Raw genomic sequence first — 18,473 nt, 5'->3', positions numbered from 1 at the left:
AGATGGGTACTTGACATTATCAGTCTAGGATAATGAAGAAAATGTTATGTTCCTTATAATTAGTAGTCGCCGAGATGTCTGGTCTTGTAACTAGATGCATTATTTGTGTAAATTATTATGTAAATGTAATTGTATTATCATAGAAAATCAAAAATATTGCTGGACAATTTGACTTAATCTTTCTAATAAAATATTTTTGTCATCTTTTTTTCTCAATATTATTAATTAAAATTATTATTCTTAATTTATAGTAATTTTTGCTGTATATAATACTTTAGCATGTCACTGGGAATGCAAGCTTCATATTGTATTTATTTTGAAGTATATTATAATATTTTATAATATTAGTTTTATATTCCATATAACTGTATTAAACTTTAATAAAATAGTCAACTATGTCTAATTTGTTAATTGGTGTTTGAAGATTTATATATAGTTGTTCCAGTTTAAAAAATATCTCGATGTATAGATTGTCACGTCTATAATTTTTTATAATAATGATGAATTTTTTTATGCAACTGTCTTGAAAATATTCTCTAAAATAATTTTAAAAAAATGATTTCGAAGCTCATCGTGAAATAATTGCATAATTAATTACAGATCGTAACTCGTATATAAATGCTATAAAGATGAGAAACAATTCATTTCTATTCATTCAAAGTTTTCGATTTTTATTCAACAGCTAGATAGATTCAGCTATTTAATTGTAATGTACTTTCAGATATATAGAATGTGATATCAAACATCTCTTTGCAAAAAAGCAAAAAAGATCTTGTTTTTATTAATAAAATATCAAAAGCTATCGCATAACTCTGGCGAAATTCAATGCTTATAAATAATACGAAAATATTTACTATTCAATAAATTATAAATAATCTGTTTTCCATATAAGGTTTAAAATGCGAATACATCCTTTATAATTTTAGAAACTTACATATGTATTATGTATAACATTTAAAAAAATTATTCAATATTACATTACATTTTTAATTACATTTTAAACATAAGTATCACCAGTTGGTACAATACATCAAATACCTCAGACAAGATACCTACATTTTATCGCAAGCAGTAAAAGATAGACAAGACATTTTACCGTGTGCAGTAATATACAATATTACTGTGAAAAAAAGGAATCAAATGTTTTTAATTAAAATTATTCGAAAGATATTAACTTAATCTGCACTTTAAAATATTATTACGTAACGTTATCTTACCAAAACTATTTTTTTACGTGCAAATATTTAAGGTAATTTAATATTCTTTAAAAGATAAATGTTAAAAAAAGAGAGAGAAAAAGAGAAAGATATCTCTAAACAAAGAATATTCTAAAAAAAATTATTTAAAGTGAAGCTATGATATTTATTTTTAATTTATTTCTAGTCACATAATTATGAACTAAAAATGTAAGAACAAAATAGATAAATAAGATTACATGCATGTTTATATAATTACATAAAAAACTGTTTCATTATTAATGTACATATAAATGATAAAATTGCAAATAAAATTAATGCGGACTTTGTAACTAAAATGATATATTAATTAGTTAAAAAAAAACTACGGACATTTATTTTGTTATAAAAACCGATTCTTATGACGTCGATTAATTCCACTTATTTTACGAAGATAAATTCAGTGTATTAAATAAGATAGTTTAAACGTAAGACCTGCAGTCTCAAAGCACATAATACTTTAAATAATTCTTTGCTATATGCGAAATATCTTCAAAGCTTTGAGCCACGAAGGACGTGCCATTATAAATTCTATTTATTCGTATGTTTCATATTTTTAATGTACCGCAATATTTTTTATTAATATCGCGCTACGTCGTCCGTCTTAAAATATGCTCGTCGAAAGAAAGTTTTAACGGAATATTAAAGTAGCTATACATCCGCGGGACTGCTTTGTCAGTGAATATGAATTTTTATTCAGTATAGTAAAGTCATGGATTTCTTTGACACGCGATATTTTCGAATTAATAAACTCATTCTATCTTTCGTAGGTTTATGGCCGTATCAAAGGTCATTTATGAAAATTCTAGCTCTGTCATTCGCCATATTCGGTGTTACAATGGTGTGCGCGCCGCAGGTAAATTCTCGAAATAATAATATCTTAATTCATTTGTTAAATAAATTTAAAGAATAATTTGCAAAATTTATTGTTAAAAAATATATAATAATTGTTAAAATAATTATACATCTTTTTGTGCATAATTGTCTATAGAGTATATGTTATATGAAATACGCATATATAATCTCATTATTATATACACTGGAAAAGATGATTAAATTAATAAATATTTATTACAATGCTTTCTAATAAATCATTTATTTGAAACAAATAAGTATATATTTATCTGTTTTGAAAAGGATTTTCTTATAGGAAATAAATTTGTTTCGCATTAAATCAATATTATTGGTTTAAAGTAAATGATTTATTAGGCAATATTGAAATAAATATATATTCGAATGAAATACATTTCTTTTTCAGTGTATAAACTCATTATTTATTAACAGATTACATACTTGTTCAAACATTTGGATGATCTAGATGGCCTGTTCGAGCTTATGCCAACTACGTCTGGCGGACTAATATGTGTTATAAAAATTATTACTTTGACTCGTAATTCTGAGGCGGTACGTAATGACAGTCGCATCGATCTCGTGAATTCGTTTTTGAATAGACTTCTTTCAGTTTAAGGTGCTTCTGGAACAGATGCACGAGGATTGGCGTCATCTGCTGACGAGACAAGAAACGCAGATCTTAACACGTTACGCCGAAAATTCACGAACGTTTACATTAGTTTATTCAAGTACGAATTAAATGTCGGTGAATACCGATTAAAGAATATGGTTAAGAATGTCGATTGAAGTTTTTCCTCTTTGATGAATCAAGAATCTACATCTTAATATATATAGATATATATAATATAATATATATTATATGTAATATATATAATATATAATATATATATATATATATATATATATATATATAAATAATATAATATATATAATATTATAATATTATATATATATATATATATATATATATATATAATATTATAATATTATATATATAGATGTATATAATATAATATAATATATAATAGATATGTGCAAGCTAAAAATAAAGGAGAAATGCTAAAATAATAAATTACGAATAAGTTTAAATTTATAATCGCAATTGAAACTCAATTATCGCTTCCTCATTTTTGATTGAAAAAAATCAAAGTATTGAGAAATAATTTGTCACGGTATAAAACATTCTTCCTTTATCTAGTTTCCCTCGTGGTATTTGTATCATGCTACTCTACGTTACCTCTCAGCGGGCCTATATTAGACATCATCTCGCCTCTGAATGAAACGAGACCGAGAAGAATGCCGCATCCAGCGGAGTTCTTTGTGAATCAGGACAAATATTTTTACGTGCTTTTACTAAGCACGTACATCGCTTACGCTGCATGCATCTCAATCGCGATAGGCACCGAAACTATGTATGTTTTGATGGTGGAACATATTTGCGGGATGTACGACATACTGTGGTGAGAGATAATTGATTAATTTTCATTAATTCTAATTAATTTTAATTAATTTTAATGAAATGATAATATACAGTCAACCTAATTATTATAATTCATACGTACAGCCAATATAAATTTTAAATTAAAAGAGATCTGTAGAAATAAATGAACATAATTTTTTGTTCAGTTTCCGCCTGGAGAATTTAACGACACGCGACAAACTAGAATTAATTCAAAATAAAGATATATTTGGACATGATGAAATCAGACAACGTGTACGACGCTGCATTCAACTGCATGAAAAATTAAGACTGTTGGTGTAGACATAGATAATATTTCGAGCATAGCACACATGCTTTAATTTATGCATTTTCATTTAAATATCTCTTTAAATTTATGAAACTTTTTATTAATTTTTTAAATATCTGGATAGTAATATCTATCAATTTAGATTCATAGAGCTAATGGAGTCTTCATTCGCGTTATTTCTCCTTTTCGATATTGGATTAGGATGTATGTTGCTTGCTTCATCGTGCGTGATGGTAATCATTTTTATTAAAATATTTAATATAATATATATATTATTTTTTTCCTTTATTGTTAATTACTGCTAAAAGTTTAAAAGACACCAATGATATTTTTCGTAGTTCGTGGTTCGATTGGGACGATCGTCTGAAATTGCTCGTTACGTGGCTCTCGTGCTACTACAAAGTTGTCGATTATTTTTCAGCAGTTGGGCAGGACAAGAAGTAATCGATCATAGCGCCAGAATTTCGATGGCAGCGTAAGTTATTTTGAAAAAAATTTATATATAATATGTATATCTGCAATATTACATTTTATATATGGATACATTTTTCATACATGTATATGTATGAAAATTCTTGTGATAAAAATACTTGTTTTTATAGTTATAATGGAATTTGGTACAATGCGCCTATAGAGATGCAAAAATGTTTAATATTGTTAATTGCCAAAAGCCAAAAGGGTTCTCAAATAACAATCGCCAAATTATATGTCACCAATTTGGAAGGTTTCAGTATGGTAACGTAGAAATATTATATAACCATAATGCAAAAATTCACATAATCGTACACGTTTTACTGTACTGACAGAAAAACGTAATAATACAAAGGAAATATTTTTTTTAAGATAATGAAAACATCAGTATCCTATTGTACGCTAATGATTTCGCTACGCGAAACGTCTGTGTGAGAATAAATAAATTTTTGTGAGACTTTATAATCATACGTACTTCTATAGTGTTGCTTATGTTAAAAACTCAGGCGTTTAATATATGAAAGTATGATGTACTTATAATATAAATTTAGATAAGCAAATAAATATATTATATCATTAGCTACTGATCTACTAATCATCATGCATTAGTCGAAACCATAAACAGCAACGGTATCACAAAAACAGATCGTTTCATTATTCAAGTGTTTGTTGGATATAATAATATATATATATAATGCACGTTTCTCTATTATTTTTAATTACTTTACTCAATTAAAATAGTTTTTAAAGAAAGAGAAAGAGAGAAATGCTAGTTGTTATCATAAAAATTCTATTCCATTTCTTAATTTCTTTTCAATTAACTTTACTTTATGCCTGCACATGCTTTTATTATTATTATCTGTCTTAAAAATATTATTATATATAAAAAATGTACATTATAATATATGAAAAAAGAACGTGGCTTTTTTATTATTCTTTTTATAAGAATTTTCAATTATTAATATCATTATTTTTTATTAATTTAAATTATGTCGAAGTTAAGAAAATTGTTTAAATATTATGTTTTAAATCTCTCTCTCTTTCTATATAAATATATTATAAATATTTATATTAAATATGTGTTTTATACAGTTACCACTTGAAAAATGCAACACGAAATCTTTCAGAATAGGAAGTTTCTTCTTCGATAGTGTTATTTGACATTTGACTTACCTGCACATAAAAATAAATATATATACAATACATTAGTACAAAAATATTTTCGGTATAATAAAGAAAGCGTATGAAAATAACGCTGCCAAATGATAAGAATTATATAATAATTAATATATAAGAATTATATAATCGAGAGGAGGACCACATTGAAAATAATACACATTTCATTTTTTCAAAATCGATTTAAGCTCTGTGTGATACGTCATATTTTATGCGTAACGATCAATCTATATTTATTTAAAATGAATAAACATGTGATGTTCGCGAAATAATGTCGTATTTTGAACACATTAATTAGTCGAAACTCATAGTGTGTTTTGATTGATGATAGAATGAAAGCCAGGAAATAATACAATATGAAGAAATAAATAATTACAAATTTCAATGTGTCCGAATATAATTGATACATGCAACAGAGAATAATATCATACAGCGTATGATCGCCGTTTCATCTGAAACGTTGATGTACAAGTCGCGTGTCGCGAAACTAAACGTCGTCACTTTTTTATCTTTAAAATATTGACGAAATTAAAATTGCAACATTTTCCGCGTATTCTTCAACTATAGGAGACACTTTTTCCGTCCCATTAGCGATTCCATTTAAAAATCGGTCTAAAATAAAATAACGTATATAACGCTTCTTTGTATCGACGTTCCAAGGGAATACGAAATGAGTTGTAGACGGAAAGTTTTTTCCTCGGCGACAAGTTATTAAAGTATTCCTCTTCGGCGCAGCCTACCAATGGACGTCTTTGACACTCCATATTTTCGTACTAACAAGCTATTGCTGTCGTTTACCGGCTTGTGGCCGAGTCAATCGTCTAACAAGAACAGAATTCTTTATACGTGTACGATACTCGGTATATTGATTTTAATATTGCCGCAGGTACCTCTATGAATTAACATACGCGGATTGAAGAATCAGCTGATATTTCTCCAATACGAATTTTTTGATATTTTTTTCAATTCTCACCGTTCGAATTTTTTTCTTAAACTGATATCCAGAATTATGCACCTCAAATATATTACACGATGTTTTATCAACAGATCGCATATTTATTCAAACACGCAATAAATCTGACTGATTATTACGATGCATTACCGAGTCTCACTGGCGCATTTATATGTCTCATGAAAACGATCGGTATATCCTCTAAATCTAACGAAGTAAGAGTGTGTAAACCCATCAAAATCGGCATATAAAATCATTCTCCCCCATCGAAAAAGAATTTATCGTATCTCCAGTTTAGGATGCTTGTTCAGCATGTGCAATACGACTGGTGTCTATTAGGGAATCACGAGACGATTCAGATTTTAATAAAATACATGGAGAGAAGTCGAATGTTCACAAAGGCCTATTTAAGTATATCATAACGATCCGATCGTTTTTGTGTAAATCGTGCGAAAAGACACCATTTTTCTTTACAGTTTTTATCAGCACGGGTGCGATTAGCTTCGTCACAGCACCGATCACAATACCGATCTTCGATTTTGTGCTATCGTCAAACGTGACGAGACCGAAAAGTCTGCCGCATTCGAGCGAGTACTTTTTGGATCTAGAAAAGTATTACTACCTTCTCTTGGTGATCACGTTTATAGGATATTTTATAGCCGTTACAGCGGTGATCGCGATCGATATCATTTATTTCTTAATGCTACAACATAGCTGCGGTATGCTCGCTATATTAAGGTGAGAATATCAGAATTATTGCGAGAATTTATTTTATTTATATGAGAGAAAAGATTTTTCATACACATAATGTGCACCATGTGCTTGCAGTCACCGTTTGGAAAATTTTATTACATGCAACAAATCGAAATGCGTAGATCGGAATTCCATATCTAATAATCAGTGGGACGAGAGTATTGAGAATGTGATACAATGCGTACAGCTTCAAATCAGAATAGAAAGGTTTATGTTTTTTAAATATTAAAAGATTTATTGAAAAATATTATAGTTGATAAAAAAATGTTTTTGTCATCTTTTATTAATAGAATGATACAGCTAATTGAGTCGACGTTCGCGATATGTTTCATTATTGATATTGGTTTGGGAGTTTTACTTCAATGTTCTGCGTGCGTGATGGTAATAAATATGTGATAAATTGTTATTATTTACTTAACAAATAAATTATTATTTCGTATTTTCTTTCGCAATCAAATATTGCACAATATAAAGTATCCTTTGATTTGTTAGCTTAAACTTGATAGAAGTAAACTTAATTACTGTACAGATCGTAACTAATAGGAATACTATGGTGCTAATAAAAAACGGTCCACTCCTGATCTTGCAAAATTTTCGAATTTTTTTCAACAGCTGGTTAGGGCAGGAAATAATAGATCACAGTTCTCAGGTTTCTATCTCAGCGTAAGTTGTCAATTTAATGAATTGACATTTGATCTGTACAACTGTACAACATACTTTCAGATATAATGGAATGTGGTATCAAACATCTCTGGAAGTAAAAAAGATGTTCTCGTTTCTACTAATGAAATGTCAAAAGCCGTATCACATAACTATGGCCAAATTATATGTAATCAGTTTGGAAAATTACAGTATGGTATGGCGGAAATATATTCAATAAGTTGCATAAATAATCTGTTTCTATGTAAAATTAAAATACATACGCGAATCTCCTTTATAATTTGATAAACTTACGTATAAAGGAAAATATTCACATTTAACATTATATATGTTATATTTTTAAGATCATGAAAACATCTGCCTCCTATGTTACGTTAATGATATCGTTAAATTCGGATGAATAGTTGTCCGACATCTGGAATTCTGCGATCAACTTTGTACATCAAACATAGAAGATTATTGTGGATATATTTCGGCGAATAAATATTTCATCTTATATGCATTGTCAGAGAATCTTGCATTTTAATCTGCCCATCCTCTAAAAGTTAAAAATTAGTATTGTAATTTTGTAAGTAAATAAAATTACATAACAGATTATCTGCAGAACGTAATAACAGTTACAGTTGTATTATTAAAATCCAGACAACTGTTAAAAATCATATTTGACGAACTTAACGCAGTATGTACAAATGTAATATTATTTTCGTAATTATTTGATAAAAACGTAAGTTTCTAAAATATTTCCTTTTTTTGCAGATCTTACAAGTTTCTACTTTTTATTTTACGGAGCTTAAGTCAATAATAATCATATCACTATAGTATAAAATTATTCACAATAAAAATATGTAAATATATAGTAATTACTAACTTATATAAATACGTGAAGCATTGTATTCATATCGGATTATAATCTGATACTTTCTTCAAAAAAAATATATAAATTAAATATTGTCAAAAACGATAAATAAACAAAAAATGCAACATATTATATACAATTTCCTTAAAAGTACATTTACTTAAAAATCAGACTTGTCTTCATTTTTTAAAATTACATATAATAAATTTTTGTATCGTCAGTTGATATATCGAATCATTCAGACAGTTATAATACAGATAGATAATATATATTTTACCGTATATACGTAATAAAGTATAAAGAAGTGTAAACAAAATTAATCCAGTTAAAATTATTCAAAATGGGAAATTAGAAAATTGGAATTAATCCATGATTTGAATATTATAGTGTTTCATAATATTTTATTAAACCTATTCTGAAAATAAAATAAAAATCATTTAAACAATTTATAATAGATAAATTATTATTAATAGAGATAATTAAATAAAAAAATCCGCGTGCTGATCTCTGAATATGACAATTTGATTTCACAAAACAGTCTACAGTTAGACAGAAAATTAATAAAATAACAGTTTAGTTCACTACCATGTAAGATAGAATAAGAATACGAACTTTCCTTTTATATGTATATGGCTTAAATTATATAATATACCTTGGATCTACTTATTCGATTAATGTTGTACAAGAATGTTAAACTTTTGATAGAAATTTTGATTAATCCGACGAAATTATAATTATAATCATTTACAAAAAAAAGTTAAGTGAATTTAAATGCGGTTTGAAACTTATATAGTTGTTCTGTCAGCACATCTTCTGTTCCTTGGTTCTACAAATTTTACAAACTTCGTTTCATTAATAATGTGATGGATATGTAACGTGAATAGAGCAGATGTATATCTCCTAAATCAATCACAAAAAGTGTTATACGTAAAGAAACACACGATTCATTACTCGTAAATATAACATGCTTCGTCTCGCATATTACTACGTATTTTCTCTCTATCTTCGCTCTGTGTCAGTTTTCTTTTTCAACATATTTCAAAGTGAATACGCGATAAGGAGTAAATATTTCAGTAAATTCTCAGCGACAAGTTACCAGATCGTCTTTGACAATATTTTTTTGCTGTAATACGCTGTAATAATACAAAATGTCTCTCTACGACAATCGTTATTATCATTTGAACAAAACGTTTCTGTCTATTCTCGGCCAATGGCCCTTTCAATCGCGATTGGAGGGTAACGCGTTTCTCGCCATTACATTATTCTTCACTTGCAGTCTGACGGCAATAGAGGTGTTTGAAATTCATCATGATACAGGGTGTCCCATAGGAAATTGCTGAAACTGATCAGCTGTCATCTTTTAATACCTGCAGTTATTGAGAAAACAAAAATTGTGTTGGACAGAGGAAAGTCTGCAGTTTTTAATGGATATAAATAAAATGTTTGTGTATCAGTTTATTTTATTGAAAAAAGTAATGAAAAAAGTGCTAATAATCACATATGTAAACTAATGATAAATACTTTCGAAGTGCGCCATTTGAATTGGTACAAAATTCTGTTCTTTTACAAAAACTCGTAAAAACTTTTTCTAACATGTCATTTTTAATATTATTGATGATCTTTTTAATAGCTGCTATTAAATCCGGCACTGTTGAAAATTAATATTTATCATTAGTTTATGTAATTTTATATAATTATTAGCACTTTTTTCATTACTTTTTATCAACAAAATAAACTATTATACAAATATTTTATTTATTTCCTCTGTTCAACACAATTTTTTTCTCAATAACTGCATGCATTAAAAAATGACAGCTGATTAGTTTCAGCAATTTTCTATGGTTACATCCTGTATAAACAATAGTGATAAGAATTAGAACTAAAACCGATTGTCCGTTCTTGATATGTCGTAGTTGTGGGGCCTAATAGCCGGAATATCGGATATAAACATATTCATGCAGAATGCAGCCCCGTTATTGGTCAACAGCCTGGTCTTCGTAAAATTGTTTAACTCTATTTATAATAAGTATAAAGTTCGTACGTTACATTTTGTCGCGTCAAGTTAATCGAATCGTTCTGTAATTATAAACCGAACGATTTCTTCGAGCTGCAGATGAAGGCTCTTCTAGAGAACATCGAACAGACATGGAAGGCGATAAACATTGGACCAGAGAGTGATATATTACGGAATTACGCGGAACAAAGCAGATCATTAACGATAAAATATGCATGTAAGTAATTTTTAATTTATGACAATAAAGAATTTTCGCCATATTAGTTTGCTGAGTGATACTTTTACTAAAAATATTATCAATATTTTCATTTTATTTTTTTTTTACTTTAAATTATTATGGATGTTCCGAAAATGCATTTTGTTTTGATTTAAATAATATTATGTCAATATAACTCTCGTTAGCATTTTATTTGAAAAAATTTTTGTCTCTAGTAAATAAATATGACTTTTAAAATAACACATAGACATAACAAAAAAAAATAATTTTAATTGTTACTTTAGTTTTCCTTTACTTTGGGTGGATCTTTTATTCGATGATGCCATTCTTCATCAAAGGAATATATTTGTTTTTACCTACAAATGAAACCTATGAAATTAAATATATATTCCGTGTAGAACACGTTATCGATGTGGACAAGCATCTCCATATCTTGATGCTTCACGCAGTTGTTAGTGTATTTTTTATAGTATCGATACCAGTAGCTGTCGATGGCATATTTATACTTTACATACAACATACATTGGCATTAATCGAAATCATACGGTATGTTTATTTCGCAAATAAAGCTACAGCATGCAAAAAGTGCATATAAATAAAATCATCTTTTGTTGAAGCTATAATTTGAAGCGTATACAAAGCTCGAAAATCGTGATACTCGAACCGGATATAGCTGACGATGAAGCGTATCATGTTCTAATTAGATGTATCAAATCCTATAATCGTGTTCTACAGTTAGTGCCAGTTTGTTTACTTAGGAATAAATGCACATTCCATAAATTGATACGAGAACACAAACAATATTCGTAAAGCATAACTTTTTATATATATGTTAAATTAAACTAAATTAATTACTTGTTTATAAACAAACTAATATACTTACTTCATCGTTTTACACAAAGATTTTCCGATCATTTATCATCTACCTTCGCAACATGCAATTTTTTGTTATTAGGAAATATAATGATATCCTTAAGCTTCAGTGCGGCTGAGGTAAATATTATATATAAATCTAAAAATTTTCATAAATATATGTATACTTAAATATTTAGTAAACTCGTATATTATTTAAGGCACTAATGATGAAGAATCAATTCGACGAACTTCTACGAATGGTTGGCTCTAATGTTGCACAATTAACGCACGTTTTTTCTTTAAGTTTACTTTGCCAAAAATTGACCGATTACAGCAGCGGGCTTCAAGAAGCAGTGTATGTACAAGTTGATCCATAATATTTACAATACTACAGTGCAAGTTCTTAAATATTACTATTATTATTAAATAATTTAGAAAAAAAAATATATATATATATATATAGAAAAAATATATATGGAAAAATATATATAGAAAAAATATATATGGAATAAATATAAAAAATATATATGGAAAAATAGAAATATTTGATAATTATATTTCATGTTATATTCTATTATATTAATATATTTTAATTTAAATTAAACAATCATTTATTTTAATAATTTAAGATTCACTATTAATAATTTGGCAAGCAAATAAAATTATATAAGTTATTCTGTATTCTGTATTGAATTAACAGTTATAATTGTAATTGGTACGAGATTTCATTGAGATCCAGACAATTGCTCAGATTTACGTTAATGCGAACTCTCAAACCGTGCCAAATAAAGGCTGGCAAATTACATGTGATGTCACTGCAGAATTTCGGCTCGGTAGGTGCGAATGGAATATTATTTTTGTAATTATTTTTGTGATTATAAATAACGTAAACCACTTATTTACAGATTTTACGAATATCTGTGTCTTACTTTACGATGCTCACATCAGTACAATAATAATCATACATAATCGTTTACATAAAAATCTAGTAATAATCATCCAGAATATAGTAATTACACACTAGCTTATATTATTTATATAATAGATCATTATTAAGCACTGTATAATGCATTATAATCTGATTACTTTCTAAAAACATTAATTTTTATATTATTATTCTCTTTAATAAAAATGTTATTTCAAGCTAATCAATTTCAATGTAACGAAAAATAAATATATTATAAATATAAATATGTTATCTCACATCATTTTATATTATTGCACTTATAATAATAATTATTATTATTGCAATATTTGAAACAATTTACAAGAAATAAATAAATGTAGAAAAATTGTTATATTATTTTTATGTTAAACGTACGAATAAATTAGGTAACGTTATTACATTAATTAAGAAGCAATGTAATTATATCATCAGGATTATTTATCGCACTAATGTTTCATATTTATTATATTGATGTCAATTTTGATCTCGACAAAACTGTAGAAATTGCCATATTCGAAAGAATTTTTGGATATAAAAAAATTATAATAAAATGTTCAATTTATTTATTTGACATATATTTATATTTCTACTTAATATTATATCAAATATAAATTTAATTTTATAAGAACATTAATCTAGTATTCACAATCAAATATTCGTAATCAAGTGAATTACATTAATTGATATCGTATCGTTAATTACATATCATCGTCTGTCAACTGAAATCATGTGGTTTACTCCGTGCATCATAAAAACGAATTATACATAGAAATATATATATACAGTATATGTTTTTTACTTCTCCTATTAAATTTTAATTTCGTATTAATTGCATTTTTCTGCACTGAAAAAGTTTTTATTTAACTTGATAAGTTAATTTATCGAAACACTGATAAACAAAAAATGCAACACATTATTATATACAATTTAGAATTATGTACATTTACTTAACAGTCAAATTTAGTACAAAAATTTGTCACTTTTTTAAATTTATATTAATAAATCTTTGTGTACATCAGTTGATATTGTATCATTCATGTAGATACATGAAGATATAAATGGATAACATATGTTTTACCATACGCAGTTATGTATGTGATAACGTAAAAAGAGTCGACAAAATCGATGCAGTTAAAATTATTCAGAAAATAGAATTTTATACTCGTGATTTAAATATTATAGAATTTTATAGTATTTATTGAAATGTGAATTTTTCCTAAAAATGTATCTAAAATTATTTCAAAAATTTCTTGAATAAACATAATTAAAATATATAATTTCTAATAAATATAATTTTATTTAAAAAAAAAAATCTGTATACTGACCTTTGAATATGGCAATTTGATTTAAATATAAAACAATTTACAGTAACATTGAAAAATATACAAAATAATTTATGTCACAACTATCTAAGATAGAACAATATATGAATTTTCTCTTTCTGCAAATAGCGTCTATATTATCCACTCTAGGATATACTTACTTGATTAATATAATACAAGGATATTAAATTTTTGATAGAAATTTTGATTAATGCGACATGGATTATAATCATTTACGAAACTGAGTTTGGTAAAGGTGATAGTTAAAATGTTCTATAATATATTCTTTTCTCTGTTCCAAGTTTGACAAACTTTCATTAATAATATTAAGGATATGTAACGTCAATAGAAGACATGTATATCTCGCAAACTGATGACGAAGATTGGAAAGAAAAACGTGGCTCATTACTCGTAAATATAACATGCTTTGTCTCGCATATCACTACGTATTTTCTCTCTATCTTCGCTCTGTGTCAGTTTTCTTTTTTAACTTATATTTCAAAGTGAATACGCGATAAGGAGTAAATATTTCAGTAAATTCTCAGCGACAAGTTACCAGATCGTCTTCGATAGTATTTTCTTTTTCGCTGTAATAATACAAAATGTCTTTCTACGGCAATCGTTATTATCATTTGAACAAAACGTTTCTGTCTATTCTCGGCCAATGGCCCTTTCAATCGCGGCTGAAGGGTAATATGATGGTCGGCATTGCATTATTGTTCATTTGCAGTTTGACAGCTTTAGAGGTGTGTGAAACGCGTCATGATGCGATACAATTTAGTGATAAGAATATAAATATGATGTTTTTTAAAATCGGCCAACAGAGCCAAAGCACGAAAAATTAATTATTCGGAACTGTATCTCTTGGTTTGAGATCACTAAGTTCCATATATTTTTCGCGCTTATTTCTCCATATGTAAGTTTCAAGATTAATTTATATATGGAACTTAGTGATCTCAAACCAAGAGATACAGTTCCGAATAATTAATTTTTCGTGCTTTGGCTCTGTTGGCCGATTTTAAAAAACATCATATTTATATTCTTTATATTGAGAGCCGATAAAAATATTTCTTAGTGATAAGAGTTAGAACTAAAACTGATTGTCTGCAGCTGATTGGCTTGATAACTGGAATAACAGATCTGAGCATTATCATGGAGAATACATCGCCATTATTGATCAACAGTCTCATCCTCGTGAAAATGATCAACTCTATCTGTAATAAGTATAAAGTTCGTACGTTACATTTTGTCGCGTCAAGTTAATCGAATCGTTCTCCGATTATAAACCGAACGATTTCTTCGAGCTGCAGATGAAAGCTCTTCTGGAGAACATCGAACAGACGTGGAAGACGACAAAAATCGGACCGGAGAGTGAGATATTACGGAATTACGCGGAACAAAGCAGGACATTAACGATACAATATGCATGTAAGTCATTTTAATTTTACAATAATTTAGAATTTCTATTGTAATCAGCTGAATATTGTGAATAATATTGTATATCTAGAAATTCAATATTATTCGTTATCATGATCTCACTGATGTTTTCCAAGCAATTTTTCAATTGAAATATTTTTCATCATAAATATTTTTATTTTCTTTTTGATTTTTGATTTTTGATTTTTGATTTTGTTCTTACTTTTAATTTTTGCAAATGTTCCAGAATTGCATTATTTTTATTTCAAAAAAGGTAAATTTTTCTAGTTTTTCCTATAAAAAAATAAGTTTCTTGTTTCTATTAAATTAATTTGAGACAATCTGTAAAAAATCTATGGAAGAAGAAATCATTGGTTCCAGTTGCTCTTTACTGTGCGGGATTTTTTTACACGATGATGCCGACTCTCACCAGTGGAATATATATGATTTTGCCGACGAATAAAACCTACACGGCCAAATTTATATATCGCTTAGAACACGTTCTCGACGTGGATAAGTATTTCAACCTGTTGATGCTTCATACATTCATCAGTGTATTCTTTTTATTATCGGTACCGATAGCCATTGATTGTATGTTTATTCTTTGCATCCAACACGCCTGTGCATTGTTTCAAGGTATAAAGTAAGTAACCCTACTCTTCTTCAAAATTAAAGCGTGTCAAAAGAAATTCTAAACGAGTAATATTTTTACAAAAGGTACAAGATAGGATGCATACCAAGTTCCGATTTTGTCGTACTCAAGCCGAATATAGAAAACGACGAGGCATATCATATCATAATTGATTGTATAAAATCGTACAAACGTGCTTTAAAGTTAGTGTCAATGACATCTTTAAAAATAGATGTTTTTTGTCTTGTATAATTTATGAAACATATAAATTTAATATTATGAAGTATTTTATCTTGATAAAACATTTTATAGCTTTCTGCGGCAGCTTAAATCTTCTATCTTTATATCGTCTTTGTATATTTTAAATTCAATTAATCTAGTTTTATAAAATATTTTTAAATAGACTAATATATTTGTTTTACTGTTTTATAGATTTTCTGATCTGCTTTCATCCACTTACGCAACATCTTTTTTCTTTTTATTAGGAAATGCAATAATAAGTTTAAGTTTCAATGCAGCTGAGGTAAATAGTCGATAAATATAACAACTTTAAATAATATTTGCCATTTCATTTGAAACAAAATAACAAAAATAATGTTGAAGATAATAATGGTGGACAATAACATGGATGAAGTTATCAGAATCGTTGCTGGTAATTTGGCGCAATTGGTACATATATTTTATTTATGTTTTACGTCTCAACGGCTGATCGATCACAGCAGCGAACTTCAAGATGCAATGTAAGTTCTTCAATAATATTGATAATCAGATAAGAAATATTTTTTATCGGCTCTCAATATTAATAATAATACAAATAAGATGTTTTTAAATCGGCCAACAGAGCCAAAGCGCGAAAAATTAATTACTCGGAACTGTATCTCTTAGTTTGCGATCACTAAGTTCCATATATAAATTAATCTCGAACTTACATATGGAGAAATAGGCGCGAAAAATATAGGTCCGAAAAGTCGCTGAAGCGGGAATATTGATAATATCAATAAATCTTACGCCTATTTTAAAAAATTTTTAATATTATAAAAGAAAGTTGAAAGAAAAAAATGTGTGCAAGTACAGATCTTTTGCAGTGATATATAATATTTTATATTTTATACACATTTGAATAATTTTTATAAATCATATTTGTGAGACTGAGAAATAAACAATTAATTGATGCATCAATTGCGTTAACAGTTACAATTCCAAGTGGTATAAAATTTCATTAAGATCCAGACAATTGTTGGCATTCACCTTAATGCGAGCTCTTAAACCATGTCATATAAAAGCTGGTAAAATATACGTAATGTCAATGGTGCACTTCAGCTCGGTATGTATTATTATAAATATATCACTATTTTGGCGATAAATGCAAAGTCTTTTTCTTATTATTTTCAGATATTACAAGTTTCCATGTCTTATTTCACTATGCTCACATCTGTACAGTAAGAATCGTATAAAATGGTATAATAATCTAGAAAAATATTGATTGCAAGCATAATTATTTAATGTAACAAATAATTTAAGCACTGGTCTAATGCACTAATTTTATACATTATTTTAAAAATATTAAATTTTAAATTAGTTCTTACTTTTATACGAAATACATATATAATCTTAATATAATGAATGACAAGTATATATGTGTATCTCATCATCTCGTTATCACAGTTATTAATAATTGACGTAATCATATAAAAAAGTAATAAAAAGATTAAAAAAAAAAGAGAGCACATTTTTTTTCTTCAGTCTGTTAAATAAATAGAGTTATATTATATAACTAGTATATATCTAATAAAAATATAAAATGTAAAACTTGTTTAATGTCTTTGACATGTTATAATTTTTATTTCATTTGATAACTTATAAACAAACACTTGTAGCATCAGTTGGTATAATCGATACACATAGTATATGATACAGATAGACGATAAGGCAAATTTTACCGTATGCAGTTATAGTCACAGTAACGTATGAAAAGTTAAAATAAAAAAATAAATTATCACAAATGTTCATCTTAATCTATACTTAAATTTTGAAATTAAAAAACATTACATTATAAAATTTTAAATGTACATGTTTTCTATTTAAATGCAATTCGATTTAATATTTTTTAAGAGATATACTATAATCGATTTTGGACAAAAATATTCAACATACTAATTAAAAGTAATATTTAATATTTTACAATATATTATAATATTATTAATATTATAATATTTTAATTTCTAAGAACAAGATTTTTTTAAAATTATAGTAAAAGAAATTCGTATTATTTTTTTTATCCCTTGTATTCGTCCAGGTTTTTACAGACTTCGCTTACTTTCTAAAGCAAGGAATATAATTTCACATTTTACCGATCACAGAGTTGCGCG

General features: G+C 27.2%; 4 protein-coding genes and 1 long non-coding RNA gene across 5 annotated transcripts in view; 4 read left to right on the top strand and 1 right to left on the bottom strand.

Moving 5' to 3' along the window:
* Positions 1-18,473, bottom strand: part of LOC146724969 (uncharacterized) — a 154,975-nt gene that overhangs the window by 21,232 nt on the left and 115,270 nt on the right. The gene's annotated exons all lie outside the window — the stretch shown is intronic.
* Positions 1,948-4,741, top strand: LOC114936970 (odorant receptor 13a-like). The gene is made up of 9 exons (XM_029310336.2): positions 1,948-2,091; positions 2,520-2,639; positions 2,698-2,815; positions 3,286-3,547; positions 3,714-3,839; positions 3,978-4,068; positions 4,174-4,310; positions 4,438-4,570; positions 4,679-4,741. Exons 1-9 carry the CDS (start codon positions 1,948-1,950, stop codon positions 4,739-4,741), a joined length of 1,194 nt encoding a protein of 397 aa, XP_029166169.2.
* LOC114936926 (odorant receptor 4-like) lies at positions 6,225-8,279 on the top strand. The gene is made up of 9 exons (XM_029310275.2): positions 6,225-6,368; positions 6,530-6,649; positions 6,728-6,845; positions 6,911-7,172; positions 7,263-7,394; positions 7,478-7,568; positions 7,717-7,850; positions 7,911-8,043; positions 8,192-8,279. Exons 1-9 carry the CDS (start codon positions 6,225-6,227, stop codon positions 8,249-8,251), a joined length of 1,194 nt encoding a protein of 397 aa, XP_029166108.1. The 3' UTR covers positions 8,252-8,279.
* Positions 9,852-12,745, top strand: LOC114936910 (odorant receptor 13a-like). Its single transcript, XM_029310258.2, has 9 exons — positions 9,852-9,995; positions 10,617-10,736; positions 10,817-10,934; positions 11,219-11,480; positions 11,552-11,668; positions 11,837-11,927; positions 12,008-12,144; positions 12,490-12,622; positions 12,695-12,745. Exons 1-9 carry the CDS (start codon positions 9,852-9,854, stop codon positions 12,743-12,745), a joined length of 1,173 nt encoding a protein of 390 aa, XP_029166091.2.
* On the top strand, positions 14,660-17,611 carry LOC114936911 (odorant receptor 9a-like). Its single transcript, XM_085487293.1, has 9 exons — positions 14,660-14,803; positions 15,168-15,287; positions 15,368-15,485; positions 15,855-16,116; positions 16,191-16,307; positions 16,537-16,627; positions 16,708-16,844; positions 17,296-17,428; positions 17,497-17,611. The coding sequence occupies exons 1-9, from the start codon at positions 14,660-14,662 to the stop codon at positions 17,545-17,547; spliced, it is 1,173 nt and encodes a 390-aa protein (XP_085343419.1). The 3' UTR covers positions 17,548-17,611.

This window comes from Nylanderia fulva, unplaced genomic scaffold (assembly GCF_048542155.1).
Source record: "Nylanderia fulva isolate GAGA-0341 unplaced genomic scaffold, ASM4854215v1 Scaffold11, whole genome shotgun sequence".
NCBI classification, from domain to species: domain Eukaryota; kingdom Metazoa; phylum Arthropoda; class Insecta; order Hymenoptera; family Formicidae; genus Nylanderia; species Nylanderia fulva.
Note: the sequence above shows the minus strand (reverse complement) of the source record. Positions and strands in the feature narration are given on the sequence as shown.